We start from the raw sequence: 24,163 nt of genomic DNA on the forward strand, positions 1-24,163 counted from the left end.
AATTCCCAAACGAACCACAGAGCTGTACCCTTTGCTAGAACATATGGAGAAATGGTGTACATTTTACTAATTTGCATAGCGGCCATATTGTTATCACAATGGCGATTTTCATTACAATAGAATATATAGAAAGGAATGAGAAAAATCACAAATTATAAAAAATAAGTATTTCGGAAATATTTTCTCCTCATTTGGTTCTGTCATTTACATCATCCGGGATTGGAATGTGCTTGTTTTGTTTACATTAGATATTGAGATGGCGGTTCCTTTTGAATCTGAAATATCGAAGCGGGGCGTTGTAGGAATGAAGTGTGTTTTAGTGTTGAAAGGTGTTATGAAGGGATTTTGGAATTATTTTTAAAATACTTGCCATTCATAGTTCCTCATATATTTACAAAGTTTACATTGCAAACTAGTTGTGTCAGAAATTTAAACTCAAATTAAAAAAGTCTTGTCGGTTCCTTTTTACTTCCAATTTAGCATTTTCAAGACTTTCTCAGTAAGCCATCGGACTTGCAACTAGGCATTTATACAGTCTTTATATTGAATCATTAGGCATATTGCATATTTTTGATTAAGAATTATCGTTATAAATTGAATGAAATTTTTCATTTTATAATTTTATTCGGTTTCAAGCTGATATTTTTGGCTGTTTATTTATTTATTTACTCATTTTAGCCGGTAAAGTCATATTTTTAGATTATCTATGGTTGGATAGAGAGGTATTCAAAGTGAATTTTAAGTGTGAATCACTGATTGTGGTGACAAAAACATACACAGATAATCTATGCATTGCCTAAACACATGTTCTCATTCAAAAAATGAAAGTTTTGACGTAATAACACAAATTTCATACATAAAAGGTATGTAATTTTCATTCGTAAGGGAGACAATTTGAAGACATAAATATTAATGAGAACAGTGTCACGTGACATTTAGCTCATGAATAAAGTGTACGTGATTTCTCCATATGAATCTTGACCAATAGGTAATACATTACAAAAGTTTGGTATCTTAACTATAGTTTATCCCAAGTTATTGCTTCCGTCATCTCTTGATGATTTTTATTTAAATAAACATATCTGCGAAAGAAATACAATTAATATTGATAAAAGAAAAAAATATCCAAAATATCTTCATTGACACTATATCATTTTTCAGTCATAAAAGTTCACAGGAACGAAAACATTTTCTTAAGGAGATTTGTAATGGAAAATGTTTACATCTTTTCACCATTCAGAACTCACTCGGAATACCTTGCACAATTTTTCAACGTTATCGTTGGGGCTGTTTCATGGCTGATGCAATGCAAAATCCCCGTAGACTTTCTATTCTGAGATGTGTATTGAAACCTGAAGCGGTAGAGGGGGCGTTTCAAAACAGATCCTGGACATTTTTCATATTAGTGGATGAACGAAGTTTGAACACAAAGGTATTTATGATTATTGAAATATTAAGCAAAAGTGGTGGAAGCAAAAACTCGGGACAGAGTATATATAACCACTGGGCCTCTGTCATCAAAATGCATGATCATCCTAACTATTATTACGTTTGCAAAATGTTCATAAATTGAAAATATCTATTTTTTTAATAGACTTACCTGTCCTGCTCACCATTAATAAATACTTCGTTTGTCTTGTAGATGCAATATTCTTTTCAACAATTTATAATATTCATTACAGCTTTTTACACTGGTCCCGCACTAAACAATAGGAGTAAAAGAGTATATTCTTTATCAAATATGAATGGCATTTAGCAACGCATGTGACTAAGGGAAAGCGGTTTTCCGACAAAAGATCATTAAAAGAGAATACATAGCCGTTTACAGTCTACCGGTATAACTCGTCGGTAGAAACAGTCATGTGAATCAAAATCCGACACGAACTTCCCACATCAGAGAAAAATGTTCCCAAGACAACGGCAAAGGATGTACATGCTCAAGTGGATGGACAATTAAAGAAGCGAAGACTCCAAATAAAGGCATCAACAAACGATACGGAATACAACAATTGCAATCATAGCAGAAAACATCAATTGCAAAATAATTTAGTAAATACTTAAATTATGTCAAGACAACTTGTAAATAAAAGATGAAATGAATGGAACGGTTTATAATATGAATCGCTCTCTTTTCATCAATTGGCAATCGAAAATTAAAGGCAAACAAACCATTTCGCTTTATAGGGCTAATGATGAAAACTATTTATTGAAATCTGAATAGTAACCAAACAGGATTTGCTGTCAATGTAAGCAAAGCCGAACTTCCTCAATTACAGTGAGTAACCCTGCATGTATCAGATTACTAGTACGCTGTTTGTGTTCGTGTATAGATAACCTTTTTTTAATGTATTTATTTTTTTAAATTGATTTTATTTTTCTAAACATTAAATACAACGTATAAACAATACCTTATCTATCGAATTATATTAGTAACAATGGCAATAATAATGATTTTATTTGCAATAGCATATAGCAATGACAGTAATAATCATAGTACATGTACTGGTAATAATAGATAAAACTTAACTATATATACTGTGTTATCTGAAATGTGTTATATGCATATATCTTTATAAAATGTTGAACAGAATTCTACTATCTTTAGTTACATTTTGTTAAATGGTTTATTATGTAACAAGAGTTTACAAAATGTTCAACTCAATACCAATGACATTGATTCATTATAAAAATTGTCCATTTGTTAAAAAAATACCGGGTATTAGCTCGATTTATTTAACTCTGTACTCTTCCTAACTTGACTCTGCATTTCTACATTTGTAAATATTTTAGTTTTTTGTACCTCATGTACCATTGATATGGTTTGAGAGAAATAAACATTCATTCAGTCAACTCATATATGTATATCCAAATACATAAAAAGGAATTCTTTCAAAACATATACATGTAAGATAGATACTCACGTGTATCGAAAATATAACAACCAATAAACAAGAAATAACCAAAAGGTTTGATCATCGGTCGATTTTATATGTACAATACAATGTATAAATATCATTCTAGAACACTTAATTATTACAACACCAACCTTTTCGTCTTTGTGGCAAGTAATCACTTTTGAATTAAAAAAAATACTAAGACCAATACCATTTTTTTCATAATTCAACATAACAAAAACTTTATCTTTGTTTATTTGAACCCTTTTTTTCTCGTACATCTTTCCAATACCAAAACAAATGATACGAAGTCTATCAAAGCTTCAAGCTTCAAATGTATATTCGTCGTTACTCTCTAAATCATATAATTATATAATGATAATATATAATTCATATAAAATAAACTAGATTCTTGAACAAAAAAGTATGAACAAAAACTATATTGAATATAAGACTAAACTGCTTTTAAACTATTCAAGAATTTGTGTTTCTGGTATGTAACTATATGAATTGACCAAAATGAAACATTATGAAACTGCTATCATCTATAGCGGAGTTGTTGGGTTTTTTTTAAATAATTTATTCCTGTCTCCTAAAGAGATGGGAACACTTTTTCAATTTTCTGTTATTCCCTTCGCTGCCAACTCCTCTTTAACCCGTTCAATATATTCTCGATCAGGGTATCCAAATCTAAATGAAAAAAGAAGAATTTAAAAAAAAAGATTTTTCTTGTATGACTTAATGTTCTGGTAAACTTTTATTCTGATTAAGACAATAATAAAATAGCTGCGATAACCATCTATGATTAAATCTATTGGTTAAAATTATTTGAATTTTTCTAATTTCTTTTAAGACCACATTAAACAAAATTGATTTTTTATTACTTTCAAGGCACACAAGTCAAATCGTTCAACCGATTGAATATTATCAAATGCAAAACAAAAGCTACTTAAATACAATTCAATTTCGTTTCAGAAAAGCGCATGATCATTATTTCAATTGATATTTTTTAGTCACTTTTATTAATTTTTAAAAAAAACCCAAAATATCATACTTTGTTTTTGGGTTTATAAACCTTACATATATTCTTTAAAAAATCTTGTAATCTGCTTTTGATTTTTAATAGTGCATATGTATTACATATAGAAATTATCACATTACTATATTAAGAACAAAATGAACATTAGAAACAGTCTAATTGATATCACAACTGCAAATTAAAAAGGTTAGATTTAACCAAAACTGAAATCAAAACATGTATTTTATCTACGACCCTCCGCACTCTATAATTGTTTACAAAGTGGATAACGGTGGTTTTACATCTTGCTTGTAGCTTAATACTGGACATTTATATTCTAGTCAAGTATTAGCCATATCATTAGAGGCTGTCAACAATACATATGAAAATTATGACCATGGCTCTTTAAAAGAGCTATATAAGTTTTAAGTCTCAAATTTTTGCCTCTGGTATATGAAGTTAACTATTTTGCTATGGATATAAATTTAAAATCAGATACCCAAGTTGCCTCTCAATGACATCGTCCCCATTTTCAAAAAATCTCATTAAACCAAAATATATGTATAAAACTATCACGCTTATATATTAAAAAATTCAAAATTGGAAAATCATTACAATTTTCCACAAGAATGTAGCCCATTTCTGATCGATTGGGATAACAAACTTGAAACGTCAATACACTTACTAGTACCTTCGTTCGACAATTACTTCCAAGATATGCAGTGAAGTTTTGATACTGCTTGTATTTGGTTCTTAAGAATATTCTTTAAACAAAATACACCCTTACTTTACATAATCTTATTCATATTTTCTTAGACGGGGACCTTACTTTTTATTAAAACATACATATCCTTTACCAAGGGACTTTTTATCTCCAGTTGATTGAAATACATGTACTGTTAAGCTAAGTGAGTTGCGAAGGTTGAAAATTTTAAACGTTACTAGACAGCCATACAAAAAACTCAACAGGCGGACAACAGTTTATGAGTATAACAGTATCTTAGTTAAATTCTTCCACATACTTCTCAGGTCCTCCTTCTCGTCTTGTCTTGTGATGAATATCATTCCATGTGACCATATTATCTTTTCCGGAAGTACGAGAAAATCCAATCGTGAAAATCAGGCGATGCTTGAAAGCTTTCTCGAGCATGCCGAGAACCTTATTTCCTTCTTCATTATCAGGAAGATAAGCTTGGCGGGAAACACCCGTGAATGGCTGACTCGGATTCGGATGCTCTTCCTGAAAAAAGTCTGAATGTCAAATTATAACTGAAATTTAACATACCTGTTTATGTATAAAGAATAATATTTTATATACCGTTTGTTTTCCATCTGGGATATTGTAATCTATGATGAGAGTAGAACAAGAAAATCCTGGTAATGATGCATAATCCTTATATACAGTGGCTGTTCCGGGTGGCTGGTTTCCAAATAATTCACCATATATCGTGTTGCAAACTGGACAAACTGGTTTGTTTGAGAAATAATCTTCAATGCAATCTCGACAAAATTGATGATGGCATGTCCTCAATATAACAGGATCTTCCATTTCTGTGTCCATACAAATTACACAAGTCAATGATGAGTCTTCCGACACAAAATCATCATTATCAGGGCCAACACTTTTGTTAACCTCTGTTTTTCCTACATCTGAGCAAGCGACTTCCGTGGACTGTTCCGTCTCACTCTCTTCATCTGATTCAATGACTACCAAATTACCCGTTGCACCATTACCATTATCCTGAGCATTTTCTTGCAATGTTTTCTTCTGTCTTTCAACCCCTTTAATAAAGCTATTAAAATCGTACTTGAGTTTTTCTATTGCTCTCCACTCTTCCTTCAACTTGTATTTTGTACGATCAAACTGTGATCGTTTAGGATTTGGATTAGATGCACCCATGGGGGAGAAGTTAAAAGTATTTTGTTTTACTGTCTGTGATGACAAACGAGATTTAAAGGCCTGAACTAGTGCTTTTGTTGCGGATTCGTCGAAGTTTACTAAATGTATGGTTCGAAGCCTTGTTTTGTCCTCTATGTGTTTTCTGAAGCCTACAATACTATCACACATTACATTAGCGTAGTCTTGTAAATATCCTGTGTTTTTTGTAGAGCCTATAATAAAAAAAAACATCATATACATTCACCTCTAACAGTTTTTGCTAAAATATTAATTTATTTATTCTAGATATACACAACCCTACCTGTGCCGAGAAGGGGTACTGCAATTGACAATTGTGCGTTCTTTCTCCCTGATTTCTTTTTCTTATTTGCTTTTTCTAGCACAATGCTCGTTGTGTTTTCCAACAACTTTAAGTCTTCATGTCGTGGTTTACCATCTCCAAATCGTCTAACAATAGCAAAGAATATCATATTGTAACCACCTACACCAAAGTTAGTCTGTAATACGTCCGAATAATGCTGTGTGCCAGAAATAATTTTTTGTATATGTTTTTTCTCCTTTGTAGTAACTTTCTCGAGAATCGTTTTAGCGATCCTCCCGGAAATATTTTTGTCCTTTCCTTCGGCACATACAAGAATATCAACATTTTTCAATTGAAGGATATTTTCCGTAAAAACGACAACCTTCAATATATCATCTATACTAAATTCACCCGGTGAGATTTCCTTCACTGTATATTTTTGAAAACTTTGACCACGCTGTGCTGTTTTCGGAAGGGTGTTATTACTACTATCATCACTTCTTGTATTTGTTCTAAGGTTATTGCTTGGATTCAAATTATTGCTTTTCGACCAGCCAGATGTATTATAAGAACGTATTTGTAATCTTTCAAGAACTGTTCTTGGTTCAAGATATTTTCTTCCTTTTTTGTAACATTCTTCATATTCTTCGCATATCAAATCCAGCATGTCTGATTTGTTGTCAATAATGTGAAATTCTTTCACCTTTGCTTTCTGATATTCTTCCGAAAAATCAAGCAACGCCTTTATGTACATTGCAGCACATGCCTGTTTTGGAACTCCAAAAATCCCTGAAATTGAAGAAATATTGTAGAAATATTTATATTTCATAAAACTTTTTATCTAATTAACATGTTATATCATCAAACGTGAGAGAGTAAGAATAAACTGACCAGAACTGATAGGCGGCATGACTACCGACTTCATTTGACGTTCACTCGCTGTTGAAAGGATATTGACGACTGTTTTGTACAAACTCTGCAGAGCTTCTTCTTTGTCCTTGTAGTTACTCCAGCGAGGCCCCACTGCATGGATTATCCACTGACAAGGTAAATTACCCGCACGAGTAACGATGTTTTCTGTCACTTTAATTTTTGTCCATCTTCTCATTTTGTCTTTGCATTCCCTATCAACTTCTCCACCGGCAGCCTTTGAAATGACCTCAGCAACACCACCACAATTGTCAAGATATTCATTTGCAGCGTTTACTATGGCCTCTACCTTAGCTTTGATGATCGATCCTTTATATATTTTTGTGCATATTCCATTTTGTCTGATTTCTTTTCTGACCTGGACATTTTCTCCTAAAAATGTGGTGGAAGAACTATTGTCCTCTTCCCTTAAAACTTCATGAATGTCATCTTCGTTTTTTGATTGCCACTTTAATCCACTTTCATACTCATCATTGTCTTTATTAGCTGATGCCGAAGAAAAACTGGCGTTTTCAGAAGACTCAAATGTTCTGTTTCGTCTTCTCGTAGAAGAACTCGGTTTCATTGAAGACTTCAGATTTTCATATTCTAATGGGTCCTTGAAGTATAAAACAAACTGTCCATTTTCATCTTTACTCAGTAGAATCTTTAAGTTTTGCGATTCTATGATGCTGTCAATTTCATTCTGTGGCTTACAGGTAGACATCATCTTTTGACATTTGATACTATCTAATAGATTCCCTAGCCTCTGCTTCTCAGTGACTAATAAGGTGGGATTACGGGAAGACAATGTAACCGATTCCTTTCCTTCTTCTTTCGAAATAGACATTTCAACTTTGCTTTTATGCAATTCATCGTTGTAAAACATCAACAGCTTTCGAGCTTCCAGTTCATTGAATATTTTTTTCGTCAGTTCACGCTAAAATATAAAATTTTGACGTTTTATTTTTTTCCTTTAAAAATTGAATTACTTTATTAACTGGAATTCTTGACTGTGATTTTAACGTCAGAAAATATTTTATTAGACAAGTTCAATTCAAATCACGTTTGTATTTATTAAAATACAAATATCTTACTATTTTATTTTTCTAACAACAAAAATTTACATACTTTTAATTTCATTTAGTGTATTTAAGGCTTTAAAATTTCTATATTAAAATTTTTAGGGAAACAGTTTACGACGAGCACAATGCCTGTTAACTCACATATAATATTTATCAATATTTCAGCATGACAAACAAGGTATTTCTGTGTGATATAAGTGTTTACATTTGTGACTGTTTCTGATTTTTTTTATCAATATACTTAAAAATTATAAATGTATGTTTTTGTTACGAGACGATAAAAAAGAAACATCCCGTATGCACAATGATAAAAAGATGATCGCGGCGAAAAATGTTCATATGAAAGCGAAAGCGGCTATAAATGAGAGTTTCCTATTTTTTTGGTTAAATAAATAAGCTTAAGCTTAAAAATATCAAAATGTTACGGATTCGGAATGTCATATGGAGGATGAGTATAAACATTTATAGATCCATCCCTACACCCCATGACCAAGGAAGTTAAATTTTATCTTACCGATGGTATCCCACTGTTTTCAAGCTTGGATTCTTGTTCTATATGAAAAAGGTAAAACAAAACAAACAAATGACTAAGATATAATCAATATACAAGTGGGGACAATATTTCAGTAAAAACGATTTTATGTGTATGTTTTCTTATCCATTCCTTTTTTTAAAAATCTGTCACGGGACTAACTAAGACAAGTGTTTTTATGCTCTTGGGGCCTTTATAACATAAAAAAATACATTGCATGATGCATTCAAACATTGTTATCACCACTTCATTAAAAAATGAATTGTGTAACATAGCATGGAGAATTTTCCAAACTTTCTTGTAAAATGAAGGCGTTATTTTGTTATTTTACTTGAACAATTAATTCTCTAGCCTGATTGAAAAAAAGTAAAATAACACATGCAACTAATTATGACTTGACCAAATGTATTCATGCTAGTGAAATGATTTCTGTCCGACCATACAGAATAATTCATAATAGAACATAGAGAGGAAAGATACACTTAATTTTTTTAAAGATATAAGTATATTATGTCAAAAATCTATTATTTCCTCAACTCTATAAATTAAAAAAAATGTTGTCCTTCCTGATATACTTTATTTTCAATTTTGTAACTAAAATATATCCTCTTATTCTCTATATCTCCTTTTCACTCTCAGTGCATATGAATCAATTATCAAATAAAATATACACATGTACAACTTGGTCATGTTGTATATTTTGTTTGATAAAATATAGTATAGTAGAAAGGACAATTTTCTAGCTTTTGTGAAAAGGCTATCAATGACTTTCTGACCAGAAAAAAAAATCAATTTCATCAGATATGTCGTCAAATAATTGGTAGCGAGGTCTAAAACAGGCACGCTCATGCAGATTAATTTCTGATCTTCTGATTTGATGTATTTTGGAAACTAGAATAGAATGTGTTTATTTATGTGTCAACCTTGGCCGATCAAAATAACAAAGATCAAGGTCCTTCAAAACTCTGTGTATCAATGGGTTTTTATATCCCTTTGGTTACGGTGGTATAAAGAAAAACTTACCCATGAATGTAGTAGGACTTTTTATGACATTTCAAAATGTAGCCCTTTAGCTCCTACCTTGAAATAGTTACATAGTTATTGCCCTTTGAGTAGGAAATGCTTGTTATTGATATCCCTCTGAAACCATAATAGACAGGGACTTGAAACTTCTACCAATGTCTTCAGTTCACTCAGAGGCTTCTTAAATCTATCATACTAAAAGGATCCTACGTCCCCTTCTAGCAGTAATTCCCCTTTGAATTTTTATTAATTTCACAAACACATACGAAATAACATCGATTTTTTGGTGTTTGTGACCTTTCCCGTTATTTGACCTTGGCATTTTAAAATATGAAATCTAATTAGTATATGCAATAGACAATATATTTTTATGTATGTATTGAGGCCACGTCTCCTTTATTCGGTGGTGGGAGGTTCAATGTGTCCTTGACCCTTGATATTAACCTTACGACCTTTGAGAACTTATCTGCTAAAAAATTATGCTACATATACCTTCTTATTGCACCATTAAACTTTAGTTTATCTAGGATTTTATTTAATATTCATTGGATTTTAATCTTGCGATTTTTCCTGTGTTGTATGTCATGTGAATAAAAACTTTGATTTTTGAGATGGAGTTGTCTCTATTGGTTGGGAGAGAAAGAAAGAGAGAGAGAAAAAAAAATTTAAATTGGAGTTGTCTTTCTTTTTTTCCCGGTAAATCGAAGTGAGACGAGCACATGGTGTACATCAATGGTGATACCAAGATTAATACACAGGCGTCAGAACCACTTTTTTGCAAAGTTAGACCTAACCATTAGGCGCTTAGCATAATATTTAGCCCCCCCCCCCACTTTTTCTCGCAGTAAACATAATTGATCTGAAATTGACCTTGAAAACATATTGAAATATTGAAAAGTTGGAGTTACAGGTATACTAGCCCCCCCCCCCCCCCCATTTTCATGATTTTTGGATTTTGGTTTTGCCAAGATTTCTTAGGATTAGTCTAGTCCCCCCTCCCCACTTTTAATTTGCTTCCGACGCCACTGTAATAGGAATAAGGAAAGTGTATATCACATATGAAATAAAGGTAAATGAATAAACACAATCATAATAATTAGGGACTCGTTAACAGAAAAACGATTTTCTGATTTGTATGTGTGTTAAGTGTAACAAAGTCACAGTGAAAACTTTCCCCTTTTACCACAGATTATTTTAATTTTCTACGGATATGTCCAATTCGTAAAAAAAATTACGCGTAAAAATTCAAAACGCCCTATTTTAAGACAAATTCGTAAAAATCAGAGCAGTAAAAATTATTACCCGTTATACGGTATTAATTTTGCTGTAGTCATACTGTACGTAAGAAGCCCCCTTCCCTTTTATTTTTACAATGATCCCTATTTGACCTCGACCTTTGATGGTTGACCTTGAATTTCATTATTTCCTCCAGCAAATTGTTACAATGGTTTATCAAAATTCTACAAAGGTTGAAACTCTGATTGCTTCGTCACTCAAGACCGCTAAAATTTGAAATTGAACTATCAAATGCATTTGTAAACAATGAAGTGATTACAAAAACTTTATGTACATTTACTTTGAAAACCATTTCCGATACAAACAAGAATGTTATGGTTGTACCTTTGGAATAAGACGAATGTTTTTTTTGGGTCATACAATAGCAGATAAATAAATCTTGATCTAGATTGAAAAAAAATCTTTCGCTATTTCAATCCACTGACAGTCAGATTTTGTGTTCTTCAAATCTTAATATTGGTTAAGTTTGAATTCACATAGCATAACAAGGTCTCCAAATGTTCTTTTTTGTACTTAAATGCAGATCTAAAAAATGAAAACAGTAATTTACAATCTTATGAATACACTGGTCATGTCCTACATGTGTTTCTGCAAAAAAAGTTATATCAAAACTATCAATTTGTTTGAGGAAAAAATGCATCGTTTAATTTGTTGTATGACTTGTTCATACGGCCCCTTACATTCTAGCTTATTAATTATTTATAGATCAATAATTTATATTACTTTTTCTAAAAGGTGTCTAAAATTGGCGTAAAACATTAAAATGATAAAATAAAACGAAGAGTACGCGTATTATATATAATAATGTATGTATCAAAACGACATTTTATTAACGGAGATGCTCATATAGGCCCACATTTTGAAAAGACATGTAGATATTTAAGAAATAAAGTACGAGTTTTCGTGAATGTTGCAGAATAACCTCCGAGGTCGAGAAATGTTGTTTTGAAATATAAAAGCCGAGGCGTGAGCCGAGGCTTTTATATTTCAAACAACATTTCGAGACCGAGGAGGCTATCCTGCAATATTCACAAAAACAAGAACTTTATTCCTATTCTACTAACAGCCAAGTATTTCTACAGATCGTTTCTCCTATAGAGAGACGATCTAGGTCATTTTGACGGCCGTTCCGTGTAACCCCAACGGTTTTGTTAGTAATGTTAACATGTGTATCGATCAAAGGAATCATATGCAGACGACAGACTTTTTCTTAGGATTATACGGTAATACTCTTCACTTATTTATAAAATATCTTTGAATCACATTCCTAATATTCTAAGGGCAATTTAATACGATTATTACTACTACACGTTATATATTTTATGTAAAAACATGCAGTGAAAATGTGCTAGGGAGGTCCTAGGAACAGCCGCATTGATCTCTTAAAAATAAAGATTTGAGGCAATACACATTGTTTTGACTGGAACTAACACGTGAAATGACATGGTTTTAAAACTTTTTACGGTTTGAAGTTGTACTTCCATGATCAGTGCGAGACAAATAGGTATTTCTGATCTGATAATTTACTGATGACGTTCGTGGTATATTGGAGAATAATGTCCGCGGCATCTCTTTGATCTCGGCAATAACTGTAGTAGAATTGATCATATTGGTCGCCAAAATAGCAATTCACACTTATACCCATTCCTATATAGTCTAAGTACTCTGAAATTTGACCCCTTATCATTTTACACACCTTTTTTTGTGTCGGCATGTGTGACCCCTGGCTTGACTTCCGAGGCAGTCTTTCCGTCATCTAATTCGTCGTCGGAATCGATGACCGAAAGGTTTCCAGAGTTATCCGCAGAAGCCATGAATGTATTTATGCCTATTGTAAATCGAAAGTAGAAAATAAATACCAGGAAATTGTTACAGAATGTTCTTTCTCTTTCAAAATATTATTCAGGTCATAATTTATATGAAATGTTTACTATGACATAATGTTCATAAATATACATTTAATTATGAAGACACACACGTACCTTTTGTATTGATCGAGACACGTTGGAGGTAAACAGGTTAATAAGTTTAGATCTCGAGTCCTCGTCAATAAACATATCGAAGGAGTTGTTCTCGGGTGTTTGTACTAGGAAAACAAACCGAAAGTTAAATATAACATAGTTTACGCACATGCAGTGATACACGTACAGATACGGCTCTAATGGCAGAAGCAGGGGCGGATCAATGAACTGAAGGGGTTTATGAGATAGGTCAAAGGTTTTAGATTCTAGAGATGTAGGGCAAAACAGGGAACAATAGGCCAATGCCTATATCTGTTTTGGGAATGTACATGTTTCTTACATTTTCAAAAGAAAAATCAATACTTTAAAAGAGAATTAGTTCCTTCATTATTTGTTCGTCCTTTTTATTTTTACTTTTAGACAATTTAATGATTTCTTGGATATTCGAGAGAAAAAAACTACGAAAACATACTAAAACTCTGTTTTTAATATAAGAAAACTATAATACGTCTGCCTTGAACATTTAGAAGATGTTTAGTTTTTTCAACTTCTACAATCGACGGAGTAATTTTAACTCGGAAAGAAATGTAATTAGAATCCTTTTTATAAATTTTAATGAAAGGCAACTATAGATATTTGGTCTCTGATTATTATTAGTTTAGCATTGACTAATATTGGATTAGCAATGACAAGATTTATATACACAACATATATTCCTTTTTAACATGTATTATGTATACTACGTATATTATTATAACAAACAGGGGAAAAAATACATAATTTGTAAGTATTAAATGGACAATGTGAAATAAGCCAAAAATATACATGAAACAAAATAACTTAGCTAGCAAATGTTCATTTATGGTAATTTTCAAGAACAAGTTTAAAAGAAGAAGGGATTGCCTTGATGATTTTGAATAAGGTTCTTCTGTTATAGTCAATAACATATTTGTTAACATTTTTTCACCTGCATGGAAACTAAGCTAGTATCTTTGTTCTCATCATGTAATTGAACTCTCATGTCCAACTTGAAATAACGCACGGTGATCAAAACTGGAATGTTCTTCTTTGTGCTTTAAGACATAGCGAGGTTTTTTTTTTCACTGTTACATTATTCTAAAGAAATACTTCTAAATCAACATCAATGCTGTAAACTTATAAAAAAAATAGTTATCATGCAGTGATTGAATAGACACCAGCATCATCTTTCGTTTTCAAAGAATTATTTTTTTGTTGCGGATTCTTAAATTTCAAAAACTTTTTAACCACTGTGACTCTTCATGCAAATACATTCGTGGCAACTAAGTGTATGTTAATAAAATTATATAATACATAACGAAGTTCAATGTGCGAAAAGTAAAAGTAAATTAAGTGCTGAGCATGGAAGTATAATACTTCGTATATAGTGAAAAAACTAATATGGGATTTGAAAAAGACATATATACACAAAACCCACTTTCGTTTAGTTATATAACAAGAGGCCCAGGGGCCACATCGCTCACCTGAGCAACAATTGCCTTAATTCTGATCAAATTAGCATTACAGTACCAAAATATCTTGACAACTAAGTACAGTAGATCTTGCTAAAAAAAAAAATAGAAAATCTGTCAATTTTTATCCACCTCTTTTTGCGGTAAATACCAAGCCCCTTTTGTTGTTGTACCTGTAAGAAGATTTTTCTCTATTCCAATTTACCCCCCCCCCCTCCATTTCGTGGCCCCCCTTTTCTCTAGGGAATCATGGTTTCATCAAACTTAAATCTGCATAACCTGTGCTTTCACACTAAGTACTGAGTTTTGGACCGAAAACTTTCCCAGAATATTTTTAAAGATTTTCTCTATATATTCCTATGTAAAAATTCAAACTGCCGTCACGGCCCAGCCCTATCACTAGGGACTGTGATTTTGCAAACTTGAATTTACACTATCCAAGGATGCCTCTAAACAAGTTTAGGCTTTTCTGGCCAAATAGTCTTTAAAAAGAAGATATTAAAGATTTTCTCTATATATTCCTATGTAAAAATTCATCCCCCATTGTGGCCTCACCATACCCCATGACTATTATTTAAACAAACTTGAATCTTTACGATCTTGGGATGCTTCCACTTAAATTTGGGCTTTCCTGGCCTTATAGTTTTGAGAAGAAGATTTTTAAAGATTTTCTCTATATATAAAAATTTATCCCCCATTGTGGCCCCGCCCTACCCCCAGGGACCATGATTTGAACAAACTTGAATCTACATTATCTGAGGATGGTTACAATTTGAGCTTTCTTGGCCATAAAGTTTTGAAAAGAATTTTTTTTAAAGATTTTCTCTATATATTCCTATATAAAAATTTATCCCCTAATTGTGGCCCCACCCTACCCCTGGGGACCATGATTTGAACAAACTTGAATCTACACTATCTGAGGATGCTTCCACTCAAATTTAAGCTTTTCTGGCCTTATAGTTTTTGAGAAGAAGATTTTTAACAATATTTTCGATATATTCCTATGTAAAACATGACCCCCCTCTTGTGGCCCCACCCTACCCCCGGGGACCATAATTTGAACAAACTTGAATCTACACTACCTGAGGATGCTTCCATTTTAATTTGAGCTTTTCTGGCCTGATAGTTTTTTAGAAGAAGATTTTTAAAGATTTTGTCTATATATTTCTATGTAAAACTTGATCCCCTAATTGTGGCCCCACCCTACCCCTGGGGACCATGATTTGAACAAACTTGAATCTACACTATCTGAGGATGCTTCCACTCAAATCTAAGCTTTTCTGACCTTATAGTTTTTGAGAAGAAGATTTTTAAAAAAAAATTCTGTATATTCCTATGTAAAACATGACCCCCCTCTTGTGGCCCCACCCTACCCCCGGGGTCCATAATTTGAACAAACTTGAATCTACACTACCTGAGGATGCTTCCATTTTAATTTGAGCTTTTCTGGCCTGATAGTTTTTTAGAAGAAGATTTTTAAAGATTTTGTCTATATATTTCTATGTAAAACTTGATCCCCTAATTGTGGCCCCACCCTACCCCCGGAGACCATGATTTGAACAAACTTGAATCTACACTACCTGAGGAAGCTTCCACTTTTATTTGAGCTTTTCTGGCCTAATAATTTTTTAGAAGAAGATTTTTAAAGATTTTCTCTATATATTCCTATGTAAAACTTGATCCCCCCCCATTGTGGCCCCACCCTACCCCTGGGGACCATGATTTGAACAAACTTGAATCTACACTACCTGAGGAAGCTTCCACTTTGATTTGAGCTTCTCTGGCCTAATAATGTTTTAGAAGAAGATTTTTAAAGATTTTCTCTATATATTCCTATGTAAAACTTGATCCCCCCATTGAGGCCCCACCCTACCCCCGGGGACCATGATTTGAACAAACTTGAATCTACACTATCTGAGGAGGCTCCCATTTTAATTTGAGCTTTTCTGGCCTGATAGTTTTTTAGAAGAAGATTTTTAAGGATTTTGTCTATATATTTCTATGTAAAACTTGATCCCCCCATTGTGGCCCCTCCCTACCCCTGGGGACCATAATTTGAACAAACTTGAATCTACACTACCTGAGGATGCCGCCACACAAGTTTGAGCTTTTCAGGCCGAATAGTTTTTGAGAAGAAGATTTTGAAAAATACCAACAAATTTTCAATAATTCTCAATTATCTCCCCTTTAAAGAGGGCGTGGCCCTTCATTTGAACAAACTTGAATCCCCTTCACCTAGTGGTGCTTTGTGCCAAATTTGGTTGAAATCTGCCCAGTGGTTCTTGAGAAGAAGATGAAAATGTGAAAAGTTTACAACGCCAACGCCGACAACGACGACAACGACGACAGACAACGGACAAATTGTGATCAGAAAAGCTCACTTGAGCCTTTGGCTCAGGTGAGCTAAAAAGGGTACATCTAAATACACCACAAAATCCACAACAAATAAAAACAAATAACAAGAGGCCCATGGGCCACATCGCTCACCTAAGCAACAATAGGCATGATAAAATCAGCTAAATGGAGTCATATAACAAAATATTTGGACAAGTGGTAAAATACATGTTGATTCTGTATTAATAGAAATTCATCCCCCCCCCCCTAAAACTTCTTATGTTTAGATTCAAGCGCTTTTCTAACATGATGATTTTATAGTCATATCACATATTGAGCATTGCAGTTCTAAAAAAGATCCTAAACAATTGTTTATATTTGGGATTTAGGCCTACATCAAACTCTGAACCCCTTCTGGGGCACAAGAATCGTCCAGGGACCAGAGTTTAAACAATTCGAAATAATTAGTAATATGTAAAAATGCTTGCACATTATTAAAACGATAAGTGATAACATTTCAGTTTTTGCTAAAAATTAAAATATTTTCCTTTGTACAATTGGATCCCCAATGTGGCCCCATCCTACTCCTTAAGATTTTGATTTTTAAATTTTAACGAATTTGAATCTACACTATCTGAAGTTGCTTCCACTAAAATTACAGCTTAAGTAAGCAAATAGTTTTTTAAAAGAAGATTTTATATAATTAAAAGACTTTTCTCTATATTTACCTATGTAAAAATTTAACCCCCATGATCCCATCCCTCCCCCTGGATCATGATTTGAACACATGAAATTACCCTACCTGAGGATGCTTCCACAAAAGTCTCTGCATTCTTGGCCTATTGGTTTCTGAGAAGAAGATTACTAAAGACTGTTATCTATATATTCCTATGTAAAAATCAAATCCCCCACTGTAGCCCCACCCAACCCCGGTGGTCAAGATTTTCACAGCTTTGAATCTACACTACCTCAGGATGCTTCCCACAGGTTTCATCTTTCCTGGCGGATTGGTTTCGGAGAAGAAGATTTTTAAAGATTTACTCTATACTCAGGTAAAAATTCACCCCCCCCCCAATTGCGGCCCCATCCTACCCTCGTGGGTCATAATTTTTACAACTTTAAATCTACACTACCTGAGAATGCTCCGACATAAGTTTCAGCTTACGTAGCTGATTGATTTCTGAGAAGAATATTTTTAAAGATTTACTCTATATATTCCTATGTAAAAATTCGATCCCCAGTTTTGCCCCATCCTACCCCTTAAGGTCATGATTTTCACAACTTTTAAAGAGTATTACCTGAAGATTCTTCCACATGAGTTTAAGTCTTCCTGGCTGCTTGGTATATAAGAAGAAGATTTTAAAAGATTTTTCTCTACATGGTCCTATGTAAAAATTCGACCCCCCCCCCCATTGTGGTGCCCACCCTACCCACGGGGGCCATGATTTTCATTACTTTGAATCTCAACCACCTGAGGATGCTTATACATAGGTTTCAGCTTTCCTGGCTAAATGGTTCTTGTGTAGAAGATTTTTGAAAATTTCACGAAAATTTTCAATAATTTCTAATCATCTCCCCTTGTAAAAGTGCGTGGTCCTTCATTTTCAAACTTTGAATTCCCTTTTCCTAAGGGTGCTTTGTTTTAAGTTTGGTCGAAATTGGCACAGTGGTTCTGGAGAAGATGTTGAAAATGTGAAAAGTTTACAGACGGACAGACTGACGGACGACAGATAAATTATGTGATCAGAAAAGCTCACTTGAGCTTATAGCTCAGGTGAGCTAAAAAACGAGACCAACAGGCCTCATCAGTCACCTATGTACCATAGTCCATAAACAGATCTGTAGAGGAATGTCATAATAAACCTTTTTTTCTGGAGTACAAAACAATCTAAAATATTGTATTGACAACCCCTCCCCTACCTGAAATCTTGCACCAAAGACAATGGAATCTACAATTTAAATGAGTGCATGACCGGATATTGAAAAAGTGCAAGACTCTTTTAATAGGGAATAATTTTCACAGAATTCGTTTACTGACAAGACAGCTTTTACAGGTATATGTTATCATTAATAAACTAAAGATAGCTATTATACATGTTTTACCTAAATACCCCCCCCCCACACACACACACAACCCCATTAACCATGCAGAAATTCTTCCCCCATGGCATTTTGATGAGGAAAATATGTTGGAAGACTGCCTTTTTCTAACTTAATTTGCATATTTATTAAGTCAGCATATCTAAAGAGAAGATTTAATCCCTTGCTTAGAATATTTAAAAACCAATCCTAAACCCCCTATACTGAACTCTTGCTCCATCGGGAAATGCTCTCATGATATCATATAGCATTGACATACAGCTTCTTCGTTCTCTCTTTAAAATATATATTCATTTCTTTCATTAAAATTTAACAGTTGAAAAGAAAAATAAGAGTTTTAAACATAATTTATTCCCACATCGGGGCAGAATCCCTGCATTAGTTGTAATGAAATTTAATCTAAGAAAACAGCTGTATGGCCTTCTTCTATGTGTATTCAGGTTCTATTCAGTGTTAGTGGAAGTAAAGAAGATTTTAAACATTATATACATTAACACTATATAACTATTTTAGCCAAACAGTAATAAACCCCCCTACTCTTAATATATATATTAATTATATGATTCAGATATGTATCCAATGTAATACTGTAGATCGTTTTAATTCCACGGTGTTAAAATTTCACGATTTCTATTAAAGTATACCAATCGCGATGGTTTTAATTTCACACTGCTTAAAAATCAATTGATCAAGAATATTAGCATTGAAACGTTTTTGAAATCTAATGATAGTATTCAAGATGGGTTTAATATCGCGGGAAAATATTAAATCGCGAACATAGTGAAATTAAAACCATCGTGATTATTTGCCAATCTACAGTACCAGTATAACAGCATTTATGTTGTAGACATATAACAAATGTCCATAGTGCAGGGATGGGGTAATGGTAATTTGTAATGGTAATTGAGTGTAATTTTGATGTAATTGAAAGTAATGTGTAATTGGTCAAATTTTCAAGTACATGTAATGGTAATTTAATTAATTGCTGTCAAAAAGAGGCATGTAATTCCAATTACTTTTCAATTACTTTCAATTACACAATGATGTACATATAAATATGAAGCTGTTCACTACCCATTGTTCCCATTGTTCTATCGTTGGTATCAATAGTACCAAGTCAAGGTAGTAGGAGAAGTTAAAAAGCATTGAACTATTATTATATTTACCATATTTAATACTTTTCAAAATAAACTTTTTTTCAGTGATCCAATATCTACTATAAAGTTTTCCAAATTTAATAAGTACATGTATTTATGATTTGCTTGATCTCTTTTTCTTAAAAAATACTTATTTCCATTCTTATTGGAATAGTTAATGTGTCATTTAACTCAATTATCATTGAATTAGTTAAAACAATCACTTTTTAATTTACAAATAAAATCAAAGTTATATAAATTATATAAACTATTAAGTCATACTTTGTAATTGATAGCTTAAAATACATAGAGCTAAAATGTATGGCTTCAAATTGGTTTTAAGTTTTTGATGCCAAACATGTCCACAGGGTGTGTTCCTTCATTGAAAACATTAGATAACTAGGTACAGAACAGTGAGAACAGGTGTGAATTGTGTTTTGATAACAATTATTATAATAATCTGCCCCTCTGCCTGAGATTAACCTGTATTTTTGCATTGTGTTTATAAAGAAAAAATAGTGGATATAAATGCAAAGGAGAAAATTTTCAGATAATAGATTTCCATGCAGGAAGTACTTAAGTTAAGACATGATAGGTGTAGGTTAGGATAAGATTTTCAAATGTTTATTGAATATCAAGGTGGTATGGGACACTTCCATATTATGACTACCTTCGTTTTAAAATAAACAATAAAACCAAATTTATATTTTTTTTCTTTACCAAAATTTTACCTATTAGAGTAGTTGGTTAGCAAATTCTAATACGGTGAAAGTATTTTGATTATGACAAACTTTTACTCCCATCATAGACATACCTCCTCAAATGCTTATGTGTTGTAGCTAAATCATGGTTTTAGTAAATTTTGATGACAAATGTAATGTGTAATTTAATTAATTACATCTACAAAGTAATTGTAATTTAATTAATTACATTTGAAAACTCTTGTAATGGTAATGGTAATTTAATTGAAGGATTTAAGCATGCAATTGTAATTTAATTAATTACTTTCCATTGTAATTGACCCAATCCCTGCCATAGTGTCATGTATGAATTATAGCAAAAATCATTTTAAATTCTTTTTCAACGTTTTTTTAGCTACAGTAATTAAAGTTCATTTTTACATCAATGAACATGTTCTGATATAAAATCATGGAACTAGAGGCATTTTGGGTACTTCACATCATCCTGCGTTTCGCCTTTCTCTGAATTTAAAGTATCGCTATGCCATGTACGAAACAGCAACAAATAAAACCACTGAAGACTCATCTTTAACAATGTAAAAACTATCTATGTACAAAATTTCAACAGGAAATATGTAACAATAACAAATAAAGGTTTAGTTCTTGTACGCGCTATCCTTTATGGAGAAAATTGTAATGCTAAAAATGTTGTTTAATCATTCTCATTAATTTTTAAACCTTAATAATCGATAACACATGACAAACTGTATATTGATAAATCAGATATAATTTAAGTTTTCAAGCAGCGTACAAATATTTCACAACATCTTTAAAACATTAACCAAGTAGCTGAATTTCAACCCCATCTATATCATTGTTTATTTCAAATCACGTGTGTACACAATAACCTCAATTATAAGCTTAGAACACATTAAATATTGAATATTTTTTCTTTTTTTTTTTGTAAAATGCAATGGTATTCCAATTTTAGGTCTTTTAAATTCGGAGTCTGTATGTGTTGGTGGATTATTAATAGTCTGTTTTGGTTTCATACTTGTTTTTACAAGTAGCATGCGCAAAGGAGTGTTCTTATATTTGAAATATATGTAGTTCTAGACGCATCTAATTATTTGAAAATTTCTTTATTTTTTAGATCGTAAGGATATGCCATAAACTAATTTGTATTCAGTATTATTTAAGTCGTCGGAATGTTTTTATCAGTTTAGCTTTTGATTCGGAATATCCAAAAATGACATGAATACACCCCTGTCGAAGCCACTATTTTAAAGTTAAATATTTTGACATAAATCTAGCTATTTTCTGATCAAATCTTCTTTTTGTTGATAATAAAGAGCTAAATTTTAACATTGTTATTTACATCTTGTACAACCAAGTTGTGAAAAGTGATTCGGAATATCCCAATCGACTGTATTTGTATTAAAAGTTTTGTGGCAAAATCACATTTTATACACATATACATTCTAACGGCGTAAAATATTATGCATACACGTTTAAAATCCATGAATAAAATCACCTGATATATGGAGGTATATCATTTTGATTGAGCCTACATATAAAGTTTATATTCACTTTAGAAAAATCATTTGTTAATTGGAAAAAAAACTAAGTAATGTCAATAAAAAATATTAGCTAATTTTCAGGCCACTATATAGTACGTCAAAATAGCACATTGAAATAAAATATATATCACAAACATTATGTAGCAAAATTATTGACAAACTGCTATAATAAAATAATGACAATATCCTTCATGGCGACGTTTAATGTACATACACTACAACTGAATATTCAGTAACAGAATTCTATTTTACGCATTTAGATATGTTGTTACATGGAGTTGCCTCCAAAATAAACAGGTTACAACCGATAAATGAACTAAACAATTAAATAGGCTTGAACAAAGGTGTAATAAAGAATGACGTCAAGCTTCAATTGGCCTACAAACAGTACAGTCTTATATTCTTCTTAACCAACATTTGAGTCGTTTTGCGTTAGTTTGGATTAGTACATAATAAATGCTCATGCAACTCACAAATACGTTCGAAGTTGATTATTAAACTATTTAGCGGAATCTACTTTCAAAACAAGTACGTTTTAAATCCGCTTGGTACAAATTCTTTAAAAAAATATGCCCAGTTTCTTGCTAGGAAGACCTTTCAATATGGCAATAAGAAAGGGCAATGGTTTTTAATCAAGCATTCACGATTCCTTTTGCTTTCAGTTCTTCTTTTACACGAGAAAGGTAGTCCTCATCTGGATATCCAAATCTATTATAAATTAAAACCATTTAAAAAATCTATTTAATGTATAGGGCATAAAACTTTGATCTTTTTAATGTAAATATTATGATGCAAATGTATGGTGTATCATTTTATCCAAGTCAACGCCTGTTTTTGCTTTGCTCATAAGTGCAAAATAATATAACACTAATTATGCAAACAAATGTAACTCTTAAACAAAAGAATGCACTTCAATGAACATTCAGCCCCCCCCCCCAAAAAAAACACCCTGAAATAAAAACAATTGACTGATGTTTTCTCTATGCATTGATACCCTTTAGTTCAACAGTAAATGACATGTGGATAATAATCACACTATATTAAACATTTGTTATAGCCCCTTTATTTTTTTCTATAGCAGTTACTATTTTTGTTTTTCACTGTCCTCAGTCAAGTTTCATTTCACATAAAACAAATCATAATCGCCAGGAAAAACAAATAGAAGACGCGTTAAGACAAAATATACCACCTATATTACGTAACCCACATATTCTACATTTAATGAAACATTCCGTACATAGTGTGTCCTTTGATAATACCAATTTCAGAGAGTGGTCATTCAAATCCAAAGGCTTCACCTATTATTTAACTCACTATTGACCAAATACACTATTGGAAACGAAATGAAAATAAAAAAAAGCATTAATAAAAGGAAATATCTTAAAAGACACCACAAAACAGTGGATGTTTTTTGGCACGAAACACGCCTGCCCAGTTTACCTTTCTGGCCCCCCATCACGTCTGGTCTTATGGTGGATATCGTTCCAAGTTACAACACCCTCTTTTCCTGTGGTCCTTGATACACCAATAGTAAACACCAGCCTTTGTTTAAAGGCTTGTTCCAGTAAGTGGAGAACTTCTTGGCCTTCACTGTTGTCGGGTAGGTATGCCTGTCGCTCTATCCCAGTAAACGGCTCACCTGGATTTGGATGACACTCCTATAAAGAAAGCACTCATTCAATCTCTATGTTTTTATAGTTGTGATGTTACAGAAAAGGTGGCTCTATATTTGCTTGAAATCAGGAATTTGCATACATACTTCTTGGTATCCATTTGGAAACACGTAGTTGATAATAAATGTCTCTGTTCTGGGATAACCTGGAAGAGATCTTTTATCTTTAAAAATATGAGCTTCTCCGTTCAAAGGTTGGCTGCCGTACAGTTCCCCATATACAGTATTGCAAACAGGGCAAGCTGGTTTCAT

The 24,163-nt window shown here is 32.5% G+C and overlaps 2 protein-coding genes across 3 annotated transcripts; both read right to left on the reverse strand.

The window, feature by feature from the left end:
• Positions 1–2,967: 2,967 nt before the first annotated feature.
• On the reverse strand, positions 2,968–13,098 carry LOC105337511 (uncharacterized). Of its 2 annotated transcripts, XM_066068941.1 has the most exons (8): positions 12,941–13,098; positions 12,655–12,786; positions 8,622–8,659; positions 7,005–7,962; positions 6,114–6,902; positions 5,231–6,024; positions 4,935–5,152; positions 2,968–3,584 (listed from the first exon to the last, which is right to left on the reverse strand). In XM_066068941.1, the coding sequence occupies exons 2-8, from the start codon at positions 12,770–12,772 to the stop codon at positions 3,509–3,511; spliced, it is 2,991 nt and encodes a 996-aa protein (XP_065925013.1). In that variant the 5' UTR covers positions 12,773–12,786; positions 12,941–13,098; the 3' UTR covers positions 2,968–3,508. The 2 variants fall into 2 exon arrangements, with proteins under 2 accessions (XP_065925013.1, XP_065925014.1); XM_066068942.1 differs by lacking the exon at positions 8,622–8,659.
• A 9,773-nt stretch (positions 13,099–22,871) lies between these two features.
• On the reverse strand, positions 22,872–24,163 carry LOC136270650 (probable E3 ubiquitin-protein ligase DTX3). Its single transcript, XM_066068960.1, has 3 exons — positions 23,999–24,163; positions 23,680–23,897; positions 22,872–22,947 (listed from the first exon to the last, which is right to left on the reverse strand). Exons 1-3 carry the CDS (start codon positions 24,161–24,163, stop codon positions 22,872–22,874), a joined length of 459 nt encoding a protein of 152 aa, XP_065925032.1.

This window comes from Magallana gigas, chromosome 8 (genome assembly GCF_963853765.1).
Source record: "Magallana gigas chromosome 8, xbMagGiga1.1, whole genome shotgun sequence".
Classification (NCBI taxonomy): Eukaryota; Metazoa; Mollusca; class Bivalvia; order Ostreida; family Ostreidae; genus Magallana; species Magallana gigas.